The following is a 15,302-nucleotide window of genomic DNA, read 5'->3' as shown; positions in this document are numbered from 1 at the left end:
CCATTCTGCTAATAGAGGACCATTGTAATTAGTAAAAAGAAAAAAAACCTGGATGTTGTCCAGCACTTTCTTTTCACCCATATTGCTTGCAGTAATTCATTGAGACTTTTATTTATTCTATTTTAGGAGCTGATTTCTTTGATTAAAGGTTCAAAGATTCCCATTATCTGCATGTGCAATGACCGGAATCATCCTAAAATACGATCACTGTCAAATTACTGTTTTGACCTTCGCTTCCAGAGGCCAAGATTAGAACAGATAAAGGTGAGGCTACCTGACATTGGTGCAGTTTTGTATTTTTTTTGTTTTAAATGGTGTTTCAACCTTTTTTTTCCATTGATCTAAACCTAAAGTAACAAGTATTTCCTGTTTTTATCAGGGTGCCATGATGTCTGTAGCATTTAAGGAAGGTTTAAAGATTCCTCCACCAGCTATGAATGAAGTCATTCTTGGGGCAAACCAAGATATTCGGCAGGTGAGACATATTGCACATGATGGGATGGGTTACATGTAGAAACTTCTTGTTCTGATGTGTTTTTCTTCCTTTTCTAAGGTCCTGCATAATCTAAGCATGTGGTGCGCTAGCAGCAAAGCCTTGACTTACGACGAAGCTAAGAGTAATGCCAACAATGCCAAAAAGGACATTAAAATGGTGAGCAGCTACAGAGATTATCCTTACATATGTCATGTACTGGTCACACTTATAGATGGATAGCATGGTCTTCAAATTTTACTTGAAACTTTGAAGATATCTGAGAATATGTACATTAAAGGGGGTGATCAGTTAAAACAAGTTATCATTTATCCACAGGATAAGTATTAACTTGTTAATTAGTGGGGGTCTATCTTGGCTTGGTTTACTGGCTGGTGTCTCTGGTCCTTCTCTTCTCTACTGGCTGGTATCTCTGGTCCTCCTTTTTTCTGCTGGCTGGTGTGAAGAACCATACCTCACAGCCACACCTGATGTCACTAATACGTTGGGGATAACACGGAACATTCTCCCCACTTTCACCTATGTGACGTTCCGCTCCTCCTAGGGACATGTAATGTCAGCTTGACACAGTTTTACACAGATACCCCCTGTCCACACAGGCACGGGGAGTGAGAGAAGGTGGCCCACACAACCATCATGTGGCACAACAGTCGCTCATAACCCTGACAAGCTGAGAGACCCCTTTCACTTGCGCCAGTGAAGCAGCCTTGCCAGCCCGGTCGGACTGCCGTAAGTTCCCTGTTAGATATAAGTCTGGTCCATTAGCTGGATTATATCAGGCCAGAAACCAGCCCCGGTAGCATGGTACGTTAAATCGAGAACACGAACGTCTGGATTCGTGGATCAAGATAAAAGTGCAGCCCAAGGTTAAATTACGATAGATATTGGTGCCACAGGATCCAGCCAGGTCCCCTTTATGCTTGTAGACCAAACACAGCTCCGCTACCTGGCTTTTGCTAGCCATTCTACATACATCCCTCAGCCGAGGGTTCTAAAATGGATCAAGACCCCTGCAGGCATTTGTCCCGTTCCTGAGATCTCGAAAATGTAACCAGTATAGGCTAGGATGTACGGTAACTCCATAACTTCTTATGAAATATCAGCTCTTGTCCGTCTGGGGGAATTCTTTAAAGCAATTAAGCAGCTTGGGCTCCCAGCAGGGGTCCACCCTGTCAGAAAGGCCTTGTTCTCAGTAAGGGTACCGTCACACAGTGGCATTTTGATCGCTACGACGGCACGATTCGTGACGTTCCAGCGATATAGTTACGATCTCGCAGTGTCTGACACGCTCCTGCGATCAGGGACCCCGCTGAGAATCGTACGTCGTAGCAGATCGTTTGAAACTTTCTTTCGTCGTCTAGTGTCCCGCGGTGGCGGCATGATCGCATGGTGTAACAAAGGTGTGCACGATATTGTATACGATGTGCGCATAGTAACCAACGGCTTCTACATCGCACATACGTCATGAAATTATCGCTCCAGCGTCGTACATTGCAAAGTGTGACAGCAGTCTACGACGCTGGAGCGATATTGTTACGATGCTGGAGCATCACGGATCGTGCCGTCGTAGCGATCAAAATGCCACTGTGTGACGGTACCCTTAGGCTGCTAGGGGTGTGAGTTTTTCCACTTTGAGCTTTTGAAACTGGACCGCCTGCTGAGCCATGTGTTTTGTTTCATTTTCACGTTTGAAGGATATCTATAATCTCGTACCAGATATGATACAGTTGATTGTCATGAAATGCTAACCCCCATATTCTTCACAGCTGGTATCTCCGGCTCTCCTTTTCTCTACTGGCTGGTTTTTCTGGTCATCCTTTTTTCTTCTGGCTGGTGTCTGGTCATCCTTTTCTCTGCTGGCTGGTATCTCTGATCCTCCTTTTGTTTGCTGGCTGTGGTATCTGTTGTCCTTCTTTTCTCTGTTGGCTGTTACTTTATTATGGTTATATATGTTTGATGTTATCAGGGTCCTTTTGATGTTGTGCGTAAGGTGTTTGTTAGCGGTGAAGAAACTGCTCACATGACCCTGATAGACAAATCGGATCTCTTCTTCCATGACTACTCGATGGCTCCTCTGTTTGTTCAAGAGAATTATGTTCATGTGAAACCTGCAGCTGCCGGGTAAGAGCCTCTAATCTGATGACTTGCTGGACGTGATTTTTGCATAGACCCGATTGTCTAGCAAGCCTGATCTCTTATTTTGCTTCTTAGAGGAAATCTGAAGAAACACTTGCTGCTCCTGAGCAAGGCCGCGGACAGCATATGCGATGGGGATCTTGTAGACAGGGCTATTCGTAGTAAGCAGGTCTGGAGCCTCTTACCTACACAGGTAAATTATTTTAACAGCAAATTACTCCATTTTCACCTTTTTAAATTAGCAAAAAAATGAGCCTATGAGGGTCAGAAGTATTCAAGCGTAACAAGAGATTTGTAGAATAAGATTCCACCTACAGGTTTTTCCCATCTAGCGGAAGCGCAGCAGTATGTTCACTAGAGGAAAAATGCAGTCGAGGCTCCAGTTCTCGGATACAGAGCACTCACTGGTATAGACAAGGATTTAAAAGGAACCTGTCACCCCCAAAATCGATGGTGAGGTAAGCTAACCCAAAATCGGGGGCTTATCTACAGCATTTTGTAATGCTGTAGATAAGCCCTCGATGTTACCTAAAAGAGGAGAAAAAGAGGTTAGATTATACTCACCCAGGGGCGGTCCCGCTGCGGTCTGGTCAAATGGGTGTCTCCGGTCCGCTCCGGCGCCTCCTATCTTCATTCCATGACGTCCTCTTCTGGTCTTCACGCCGTGGCTTCGGCGCAGGTGTACTTTGTCTGCCCTGTTGAGGGCAGAGCAAAGTACTGCAGTGCGCAGGCATTGGGCCTCTCTGACCTTTCCGGCGCCTGCGCACTGCAGTACTTTGCTCTGCCCTCAACAGGGCAGACAAAGTACGCCTGCGCCGGAGCCACGGCGTGAAGACTAGAAGAGGACGTCATGTAATGAAGATGGGAGGCGCTGTACCGGACCCGAGACACCCATCGGAGCGGGACCGCCCCTGGGTGAGTATAATCTAACGTCTTTTTGTCCTCTTTCAGGTAACATCGGCGGCTTATCTACAGCATTACAAAATGCTGTAGATAAGCCCCTGATGACGGTGAGCTTACCTCACCTTCGATTTTGGGGGTGACAGGTTTCCTTTAAGAGAGAACCTGCTCACTGCATGCAGCTGCCAGTAAAACGGGCACCTGTAAGTACTGCATGTATGTTTAATTTAACCCCTGTACCATTATTTAATGTAAACTTATCTCACATGGGCGCCGGAGGTGTATGGAGCGGGCACAGGAAGTGAGTCTGCACTATACCTGGCAGATGCCAGCTGTGTCACTCAGCCAGCATCCACCAGTGCTAAAGGCTCCATGGCTGCCATGTTGGTTCTACTTTGAAGAATACCAATTTAACTGTGTACTGCCATATATATGTGATCAAATCCTTGCAGGTTCAAGTCCCCTAGAGGAACTAAAATAAAGTCAAAATAGAGAGAAAAAAAATTATTAAAAAAAATCACACCCTTCACCTTATTAAAAAATAAAACCACAAATACTATAAAAAAAAACAAGCAAACATTTGATGTCCATAAAACGCTATCAAAATCTAGAATTATTTAAACCGTTCAGTAAATACCAAAACGAAGAAACAGGTTAATCTCCAGAATTTCTGTTTTTGGATCACCAAACTTCTGCTAAAATGCCAATAAAAAGCAATCTAAACATGTTATCTATGGCAATAAGGTACAAATAGAAATGTCAGCTCCCGATGCAAGAAACAACTTCTCGCACATCTCCTGAGCACGCCAGCAATATGACGCTGAATACTACATGTTAGTTTTTGAGACCATCGGCTGGGAGAAAACGTTTGGCAAATATCTTCTTACTCCGATACTGATTATTGCCTGTGTAATTCTCTGCTTAGGCGATTTATGCCAGCGTTCTTCCTGGAGAGCTGATGAGGGGCTACATGTCACAGTTTCCAAGTTTTCCTAGTTGGCTGGGGAAATTCTCTAGTACGGGCAAACATCAGCGCATCACCCAGGAGCTGGCCATGCACACATCCCTTAGGTAAGAGCTCTTCTTTAAGTATTTCATAGATTCTTAAACTATCTGTTTATGTGGAATCATTGACCCAAACCAGCCGGTGATCTGAAATACCGGTCTATCCGGGAAAGACGGTTTTGCCACATAACAGTAGTTATCGTTAGGCTGGGGCTCATTTGTCTAAAGATAATCATGTGACCGTGATGTCATCAATGGATCTTAAGCAGTCTTAACCTCAGAATAGAAACACCAGGGTCTTGGGCAATTACCTAGTGTGACTTCCCCTAACGCTAGCACTGACTGTAACTAGGACAGTGAATTCACGCTAGGGCTTATTTTCTGGGTAGGTATTCTTTTTGGGATAACACGGTAGGTATGGCATGATCACATGAGCGGATACTGACGCGGTTCACATTCTCTCTCTCAGAACTAGAACCAGTAAGTGCGCACTGAACCTGGATTACTTGTCATATATGAGGGACAAGCTGGTGCAGCCATTGGCCACACGTGGGTCAGACGGCGTACAAGAAGTCGTGGATCTTATGGACACATACTACTTGATGAAGGAGGATTATGATAACATAATGGACATCTGCAGCTGGGGAGGAAAACCCACTTCTTTTTCCAAACTGGACTCCAAGGTATATTGAAGATGCATGATAATGTTGGGCCCTTGTGGATTAATGACACAATTCTGAATGTCGCTCGTTAATTGTAAAATCAGTTACTGATTGTACAGCACCGCACTGTTTTCTGGAGGCTTAAGGCCACCATACGCATTACATATCATCTGACAGCCTAATATACACAAGGTCCTCGGCTCTTCCCCAACAGATGATGTCGGAGGAGATAAGAGTCGGGCACTTAGAATTTTAATGGCCGCTCCTTTTGTTCGTCAACTAACAACGGTTTTCTCTGCTCTCTCCTTTGAAAACACATGAACATTCAGCTAAGACAAAAGTTCTTGTTTACGGGGAAGTCGGGAGAGACCGCCAACATCCGAATGAGCACTCAGCTGTCCATTATTGTACGTGTATGGCAGCTTTAAGGCACCTTCACCCATTCTGAAATGGAGCCAGTTTTGTGCTACTTTGCCGGTGTTCGGCATTTGGCACCACAACACTTCCTGGTCAGAAGCTGTGGACAAAAAATGTATCTCAAGCCCGTAGAGAATCTCAATTCTAGGCCCAGAAACTGCAGCACAAAACAGGGGCCACTAGGCATTTGTGGGACCCGTCCTTCTCCATGGCGAAGACTAACAGGCTGAAATGTCTTTCAGGTGAAAGCAGCGTTCACACGTGGCTACAACAGGGAGACCCATCTCACACCTTACTCTCTGCAAATAGTTAAAGCCTCAAAAAAAGATGCTACTTCTGCGCTGCAGTCTGAATATGGTGGAGAGGCAAATACCGACGACACACAGGGTGAAGAGAATCAGGAAGATGATGACACGGTGGACGCAATGATAAAGGTAAGGGACATGGTACGCTCATTTCACAGTCTTAATGGAAAACGCTCTTTGCTATTCATAGAAAACAATCAGTGCAGTGTCCATTTTTTCTTTTTTGAAGAGAATGGGTAGTAGCGATTTTTATTTTTGTAATTTATTGATTAGGATAAGTTCACACTGCGTTAGCAGCAGCCCGTTCAGCACATACGCTAACGGGCTGCTGTAACACAAGTGCCGGCGTTTGCATCACGCTAGCGCAGATAGAGCAGCTGCTAGCTCTATCTGCGCTAGCAGTGACGGACCTGGAAACGCTGCAGCCCACGTCTCCGGGTCCGTCACTCAATGACGGCACATCCCTAGCGCACGCCCATTGTGGGCGTGTGCTAGCGATGTGTCCGACATAGGAGTTAATGGCGGCCGTAACGTACTACGTTACACCGCGTTTATGCTGCGGTGTAACGTAGTCCGTCTAACGGACACCATTGACGCACTGTGAACCCAGCCCTTATATTATCAATTATTTTAATGCAAAATGTATTGTTTAACACTTTATTTTTTAATTTATCAATAGTTTCTGCAGCCACTGAGGGCTGCCATTTTTTATTTGCTGATGTGTAATGCTACATTCCCACAATGAGCTTTAGGTGCATTTCTCTATCGCGTCATTGGGGGACACAGGAACCATAGGGTGTATGCTGCTGCCACTAGGAGGCTGACACTATGCAAATAAAAAAAGTTAGCTCCTCCTCTGCAGTGTACACCCTACCGACAGGAAGTAGGATATTCAGTTTAGCTTAGTGTCAGTAGGAGGTGGACACGGGTCTTTCATTAGACCCTTATCTACCTCAATGTGCGTCGTTTTCTTTCAGGTTTTTTCCGGAGGGATACAGGGTGAACAGTCACACCTGTAGTCCCACTATGCGGACTATGAGTACGGCGTGTACTGCCACCCCGTATCCTCATAGATCCCTCAGCAGGACCAAGAGCCTAGCACACAAGCGTGCTCAGAAGTCCGGTCCTGCCTCCGTTCCCCACCCACTCGCCCACCAGAGCCTGTCGGTTGGAGGAGATGAGGACGTCCATCACAGCTCCCTGGACGTCTCATTCCCCTCAGGTTAGTAACGGCGTGGGATGTTTAGGTGAGTATTTTCCCCTCCCATTCCCAGATCACTCGCAGTGTGGGGGAGCAGGTCGCTTTAGAAATGCGCTGCACGATTTTTACCTTTTATTTTTATTAGGGATCCCAGAGCCACACGGGCAGAACCGCATCGCACGACGGCCGGTCAGGCTCCCGCGCTCTCTCCTGAGCTGCGCCATTTTTTTCCACCGTGAAGGTCGGCTAGGGGCACTGAATCTGTCTCCTTCTTCGGCGGCCACAGTGCTCTCCCTTCAGCTGCACTGGTCGGCGGCCGCAATGTCTCCACTTTCAGTGCGACAGCCCGGCAGGCTGCCGCGCCAATCCCCCCTGCGGCCGCACTGCTCGGCGGCCACATTGCATCCTGTTTCTGCGCGGCGGCCTTGGCAGGCTGCTGCGCTGCTTAGTCCCTGCGGCGCACCGTTCCGGCGCCGCGATTCTCTTCTCCGGCGGCGCTGGCCTCTAATTTAGGTTCCGGCTTCGGCCGGGGCCTACTTCCGGCGCCGCGACTCCTCCACTTCCGGTTGCTCGGGCGGGCTTTTCTCCCGCCCGACAATTCTCTCCCCGCATTCTCCGCCCACCAGCGCCATCTTGGTGCTCCTGGGCGCTCAGCAGGCTCCGCCCTCCCCACTTCGCTGGCGCCACGCATCGCCGCTCCACCACCTTGCAGAGCGCGCAGTCTGGCGTTTTTTCCTGCGGTTCCTCTTCTTGAATTGCGGCAGGAGCTCATATCGCCTCCCTGTCTAAAGACTTCCCCGGAGTTCCACCCGCAAGCCGGACAACTTCCTCCATCTGGAATCCGTTTTCATCTGCTGTGAGCACTGCAGCCTTCTGTCCCCCCCCCCCCGAAACCCCCGTCTCCTAACCCTCTAAGAATCCGTGCAGCCACTGGCTGTGGAGCATAGTGCTATTGTAGAGCCGTGCAATCACTGGCGTAATGCAAAATAGTACTCTAAGCAGTGCAGTCGATGGTATATCAGTACTCTAGTCCCGTGCAGTCACTGGCATAATACGTAATAGTACTCTAGTCCCGTGCAGCCGCCGGCGTAATATGTAAGCTGGAGCCGTGCTATCACTGGCGTAGTAGCACTCTAGACCCGTACAGTCACTGGATAGTGGTACTCTAGAGCCATGCAGTCGCTGGTGTAATAAGTGCCCTAGAGCCGGGCAGTTACCAGCGGGGTATGGCAGTATGCCCCACGCTGCCGTCATCGGTGCCACTGTCCACCCCTCACTCTCCACAGGGAGAAGGACCATTATAAAACCTGCCATATAGCATTCACTTCGTAGAAGCTTTTCCGTTTTGTCACACTACTGTTGTGGTTTCTGCTATTGCAGATCTGTGCCTTGATCCTCAACAGTGCGAGGCTCGGCTATTTCTCTACACATAGTGATGCTAGAGCCCAGGCATATCGAAAGTTTCCTTATCTCCTGCTCAGGAGCACTCGCCCTCCATCGCCCTGCAGCCCCCTCCGGATGCAACCATTACTCTGCTCTAAGCAGAGAGGGGAGCGGCTCCTACCCACTTCACGACTGCAGTGTTCTGACCTGACTTCCAGCTGGTTAAGAGTCCGTATTTCCCAGCAATGTCTGCTGTGGCTCAGTGGATAAAGAATCTGACCACATATCGCAGGCGCAAGGTTTGAACTCAGGTTGACAACAGAGAGTAGAGTTTAGTCTCCCTGTTGACAAGCCTACTGTCCTACCTTCAGGAGAACGAGCACGGCAGGACATACTTCAAGACAGACTCCGTGGTGCGGCTTACTACACGGAAGCTGTTATTCTGCCTAATGCCGTCAGGTATCACGACCTAGACCGCTACACAGAATCAACTCTCTCCTATACCCTTCTCCAGGGTTCTCTCCATGCTGATTTAGTCAGGATACCGAGAGCCGATCGCAGCAGGATACCGAGAGCCGATCGCAGCACGAGAGCCGATCGCAGCAGTACTCTACCCGCCATAGTTTCAGGATACGGAGAGCCGATCGCAGCACGAGAGCCGATCGCAGCAGTACTCTATCTGCCATAGTCGCAGGATACCGAGAGCTGATTGTAGCGGTGCTCAATCCTACATCCAGGTTGCTCACGCACCACCTTCCAGGTACAGTACGGCATTTGAAGCTGTCGTTTCTTCATCGGATAAGACGTTTCTTGGATTGACCACTGCAGTGGTACTGGCATTCTGTACTGTATTCAGGTAGGTCAGACGTACTCTCATATTCCTCCCGTTCGATTGCAGCAGTACTCTGTCCGCTAGCCAGGTTTTAGATGTCATCTTCCAGACACATTTAGTTTATACCTGCCGTCTTTCCAGTGGTTTAGACGTGCCCGAGATCGAGTACTGCATTGGTCCTGCTCTTTTGCCCCAGAGTCAGGTGAGTCAGAAACGCTCTCTATCATGCTCTTATGGGTCCTTTGCAGAATCTGCCTAGGCTCCCCTCTAGTCACCACTGAGAGGGAGGTGCCCGGTATCCATCACTTCTGGCTGGCTGCCACAGCGGTTACAATCCGCTCTCAGGTGAGTCAGAGGCACAACTTTTACCGTGTGTTTCAGGGTCAATAACGTCTGTAGTCTATTAACAGTTAAACAGAAGATCTACCACATACCACAAGGTGGACCTCAGAGCCACAGGGTGAACCGCAGTGGCAGCATAAGTGGCCTGTCCACTTTCAGGTAGGTCGGACACGCTGGTCTCGGGTACCGACTGGTCGCAGCTTTTCTTCAGCCACGCTCTGGGCCTTAATTACGTGTTGTTCCCCAGGGGCCTTCCTCTCCATCTGGTTATTTGGACCTACCACTACCTATCCAGTAGGTCAGTTTACAGTGCGGTCCTTGGTCTATCTGCACTATCCAGTGCGTTACTCCTATCATATATGATTTACAGTATTATACGTTCGGGCTGTCTCTTACGGAGTCAGAGCCCATATAATACCTTGACTCATGATTGTTCACGGCACTATTCTAGGGGTCTTTGAACTTCCTCAATACAGAGTTTCCCTTTTATGTGTCAGCTCTTACCTCTTCTTTCTTACAGACACTGGATTAAACCTCGAGCAGCTCCGGGATTTTATTTCCGACCGTGGCAGGAACAGGTCCTCCCACCTCGGATAGGAATGGTATCTTACTCTGTGCAAGCATCATCCAGTGTAGAAGGCTGCTCCACGCCTGGATCCGATGATGGGGTTTTGGTGAGAATACGTTCCTTCTTTCAGCAGGATTCACATCCTTGTCACTGTTATTCTCCGTTGTGTGGTGTCTTATACCTAGGTAAGTAGACCCACACGCTAGAACCCTCTCCCCGTTCCAGAAGGTCCGGGTCGGATAGAGTCACTCATGTCGTCATAGGTAAGAATCTTCCCTTTGGCAGTCAAGTTTTTTTCTGGGGCCTATGTACTTCTTCCTAGGGCCAACTTCCCATGGAATTGACATTCTCCAGGTTTTCCATGGACTATCCTCCTTTGACTGCTCATATCCGATTGTGCCTATCAATGCCCATCTTGTCTACATTTTCCATAGTCCCTATTAACCACCTTCATCCCCGTTCGCTTAAGTTTAGCTTCCTATGGATCTGGGTCTGCGGAATCGTCTGGTAGTCTCCGTTCTATCTACTTAGACGGGCAAGAGGTGGTCTCTTCAAACGGTTCTCCCTTTCTGATCCGTTTTGTTGATGTAGCAGAGCCTGCATTGCCGGGTTGAGATCCAGGCTTTCACCCGAGGTCCCCTTCAGTACATCTTCAGCGTTTTGCTCTCTAGCAGGTCCTCAGTACCCTACTCTCAAGTCTTTTCTTGTAATTTCATTTTATGGTCTTTTCTGGGGTTTCTCTTGGAATCCTTAGTCCCGCCGTACCAAAGGCGGAAGCGTCTCGGTTTCCTATATTCCCTCTTTTCTGAGCTTACTGCAAACTGGAGCTCTTCTCCGTTTCTGGACCTTCCGGTTTCCAGATTTTCCACCGATACAGTCCTCCTCTTCCAGAGAGAGCATCCCTCAAGGATACCAATGTCAGACTAATAGTCCATGGTGAAGTTGACCATTGAAGTGTCCGCCGCTACTTTGTGCCCTGCCTTTGTCTCCCTTGCGGACTAATTTACTCTCGCAAGGAAGTACATGGTATCCGCCCCCGCGGATGCCGCTGCAGGTGCTGCTTGGACATCCAGCAATCTGGTGCCTATCCGTAGGACCCTTTTGATTAAGGCATGGCAGGACTTATCCTCTAGGAGGTCCCTCACCAGCTTGCCTTCCGAGGGTTTTCCGTCAGTGTGGCTCCAACTTGAACCAATTATTAAGGAGGTCATCGGAGGGACAAGTTTTTTTCTTCCTCAGACTAAACCTTTATTTTATGAAAGCCTTTATCCAGGCCCTCCTTTTCTTCAAGACATCGGACATTCCTGCATTTTTACGAGGGGCAGGACCATTTTAGTTTTATACCTTCCTTTTCAGGCTTTCTACCACTTCCAGAGTCTGTGGCAGAAGTTTTGTACATTCTGTGGATCAGAAAATGAAAAGGAATTCCATCTCGACGAGGCAGTGAAAAGTAAAAACTTGGTACTTTATTCACTTCATATAGGAAGCAGAGGATAAAACATCAGCACAATAAAGATAAAAAACACACTATCTACGCGTTTCAGGTGACAGGGCACCCTTAGTCATGATAAGGGTGCCCTGTCACCTGAAACGCGTAGATAGTGTGTTTTTTATCTTTATTGTGCTTCCTATATGAAGTGAATAAAGTACCAAGTTTTTACTTTTCACTGCCTCGTCGAGCTGGAATTCCTTTTCATTTTCTGGTTCTCTCACGCCTTGACACAGCGTTTCCGTGCTCCGAGCTTCCTGGGATCATTACTATGGTGAGCTGGATTTCTCTTTTTGTTACATTCTGTGTATCACAGGTTCTGTGCTCTGCCCTTACCTTGCCGAGGTTTTCCATGGCTCTGTCCATCGTTCTTGATTCCCTTCCTTTCGTCCTGCTCGGACTCATCCTTCGTAGCTTTCGCTCATCACGCTACCGGGTCAGGGCAAGGTGCATCTATCCAGCTAAGGCCCCCCTTTTCAGTATACGGGCTCGGCGTAGAGGCTCTCCGGCCTCCAAATCAATGTATGCCCGCAAAATCCGGTCAGCAATGTTTAGTTTTACCAGGTCAGAGCAGAGCTCCTCCTTCCAGGTTTAAGGCGCACTCTACCCGGGCAGTGGGCGCCTCCTGGCAGTGCACATATAGGGCCTCTGCCTTGCACGTCTACAGACCGATGATCAGTCCTCCACATGTTCGCGAAACTTCCATGCCTAGCTTCGGCGTATGCCGGCTTAGGTAGGAAGACCTTGCAGGCGATGGTGGTGAGTTCCTCTGACCTAGATTGGAGTGGACTGCTGTTCCCGCCCCAGGGACTGCTTTGGGACGTCCCATGGTTCCTGTTTCCCCCAATGAGGCGATAGAGAAAACAGGATTTTTGGTTGCTTACTGTAAAATCTGTTTCTCGGAGCCTTCATTGGGGGACACAGCACCCTCCCAAGTTGAACAGCTCTGTTTACTGTGTTATACTGTTAACGTTTGAGTTCTTTGAACACTCTTTGAGTGTTTGAAACTGTTAAACTGTAAAGCACTGTGGAATTTGTTGGCGCTATATAAATAAAGATTATTATTATTATTATATTATTCTTTTTCATTTACACGTTGCTTCTCCTACTGCTTTCTCACTAGCTGATTATCCTACTTCCTGTCGGTAGGGTGTATACTGCAGAGGAAGAGCTAACTTTTTTATTTGGATAGTGGCAGCCTCCTAGTGGCAGCAGCATACACCCATGGTTCCTGTGTCCCCCAATGAAGGCTCCGAGAAACAGATTTTACGGTAAGCAACCAAAAATCCTGTTTTTTTATGCTGAATGTTTATTCTGCATCATAAACGCAGCGTCTTACAGTTCTAGCAAAGTGGCTGGGATTTATAGAAATCTCCTGCCCCTTCTGCTGCTTTTTAATGCTGCATAAATTCACCTTTTCAAATTCACAACTAATAATAATAATTAGGTGCGGAAATTCTGCAGGTAAAAAACGCACGTGTGTTTTTAGTACAGTTCCGCAGCTGAAACACATCAAAAACACATGTAATCTGCACCTAAGTATGTCAATAACATTTTGTGAAAGCAAAAAAGCAGGAAGTATCAAAAACAAAACAGCTTTTTTTTTTTTAAAACATGACATATCAAGCTGACAAACGCAGCATCAAAAATGCGATTAAAAATGAAAGTAACCGAATTTAAATAGGTGCAGAAATGGCACAGAAAATCTACATCAAAAGCTCATCGTGGAAACGTAGCCAAAGTGTCTGAGCACAAGACTTACTGCAAATATGGCAGCCTCTGGGCATAGGAGACTGCGGTCAGTGTCCCACCCTATCTCCTACACTGTGGCTATCTCACCCTTGAACTGGGCTAGCTGTGGGGGTAGCCGGGCGCCATGCTGTTGAGGCCTTAGCTGTTCTGTGTGCTACAATTTCCCCCTGTCATCATTCAGTGGTGAGTGGTGACAGGAGATGCTGGGATGCGGCTAGTACTGGTCTACCGAGCTGTTCTCACCACTGGAAGAAGTCCCCGCCGAAGGCTGCGGGTAGCGGAGACTTCTACTAGTGATGAGAACCGCTCTGCAGCCTGGAATTTGTAGTACAATACCAGGCTTCTGACCGCCACACAGCTGCTGTGCTCTGATCACTGATGCCTGAGCTCTACATCGGGGTAAACCTCATTCAGATGTTCCTGCATTAGACACCTGAAGGAGGCTTTACCCTGACATAGAGCAGTGCATCTAATACAAGGATATGTGATACAGCCTGCAGAGCCGTGTATCTAATCCCATCATCTGTGATACAGCCAGCAGAGCATCATATGTGATACTCCATGTATCTGACTCCATCTTGTGTGATACACACTGCTGAGTCCTGTCTCAAATCCATCATTTATGATACACTACGCTACGCCCTGTATCTAATCCCATCCTGTGTGATAAAGTTCCTCGCATCTAATCGCTGCACTTGAAACAGTCCTAGTATCTAATCACTGTGCGTCACGTAGTCCCAGTATCTAATTCCAGCTCGTGATACAGTCCACATATCTAATCCCAGTGCATGATGGTCTGCGTATCTAATCCCAGCGCGTGATACAATCCACGTTATCGAATCCCAATGCATGATAGTCTGCGTATCTAATCCCAGTGCGTGATACCATCCACGTATCTAATCCCAGTGCTTGATAGTCTTCGTATCTATCCCCAGCGCGCGATACCATCCACGTATCTAATCCCAGTGCATGATAGTCCACGTATCTAATCCTGGCACATGACAATCTGCGTATCTAATCCCAATGCGTGATACAGTCCACATTTCTAGTCCCCGCGCTTGATACAGTCCGCGTATCTTATCCTAGCTTGTGATAGTCCGTGTATCTAATCCCAGTGCATGATACAGTTTGCGTATCTAATCCTAGCACGTGATAATCCACGTTGCTAGTCCCTGCACTTGATACGGTGCATGTTTCACCATATACAAAAATGGAGTTCAAGTCCGGATTAGTATGTAAAAATATCAATTTTATTAATCTAAATACTAATAACAACAGCGGTACCAGACCTGTGTGACCAGCCACTCACTGCCATAACATAAATCAAGTGCTTAGTGCTATTATCATATTTAATGGCACCGCCCCCTGACGAAGCCAACGCGAAACGCGCGTTGGGGCTGTGCTGTGTGACCATCCGCTGCCTGCTATATGGATAAGGAAACGTTCCAGGTGAATTACGTTGTATTGAGGTTAGATAGACAATAATACTTGGTCCTGGGGGTCTTTTCCTTGTCCCATTAAATATGATAAAAGCACTAAGCACTTTATTTATGTTATGGCAGTGAGTGGCTGATCATACAGGTCTGGTACCGCTGTTGCTTTCCCTGGCTGAGCATGTAATGTTAGGTATATGGTATTTTATTATGATTGTTATTAGTATTTAGATTAATAAAATTTATATTTTTACATACTAATCTGGACTTGAACTCCGTTTTTGTATATGGTGAAATGCACTGAGTATGGAGTGTCCTATTGTGACTTGGTGGCCTAGTGTTCATGGTTCATCTATGGCATGATGAACGAACATAGGAGCTGGA

General features: G+C 47.4%; 1 protein-coding gene across 4 annotated transcripts in view; it reads left to right on the top strand.

Moving 5' to 3' along the window:
• Positions 1–15,302, top strand: part of RFC1 (replication factor C subunit 1) — a 162,599-nt gene that overhangs the window by 142,582 nt on the left and 4,715 nt on the right. For all 4 annotated transcript variants that reach the window (XM_069744597.1, XM_069744595.1, XM_069744596.1 and 1 more), the window contains 8 exons: positions 127–264; positions 380–475; positions 554–652; positions 2,460–2,614; positions 2,705–2,822; positions 4,455–4,600; positions 5,004–5,217; positions 5,856–6,047. In XM_069744597.1, coding sequence (XP_069600698.1) covers positions 127–264; positions 380–475; positions 554–652; positions 2,460–2,614; positions 2,705–2,822; positions 4,455–4,600; positions 5,004–5,217; positions 5,856–6,047 — 1,158 coding nt within the window. The remainder of the gene's footprint in view (positions 1–126; positions 265–379; positions 476–553; positions 653–2,459; positions 2,615–2,704; positions 2,823–4,454; positions 4,601–5,003; positions 5,218–5,855; positions 6,048–15,302) is intronic.

Source organism: Ranitomeya imitator, chromosome 1 (assembly GCF_032444005.1).
Source record: "Ranitomeya imitator isolate aRanImi1 chromosome 1, aRanImi1.pri, whole genome shotgun sequence".
NCBI lineage: Eukaryota > Metazoa > Chordata > Amphibia > Anura > Dendrobatidae > Ranitomeya > Ranitomeya imitator.
This window is presented reverse-complemented; position numbering and strand designations above follow the sequence as displayed.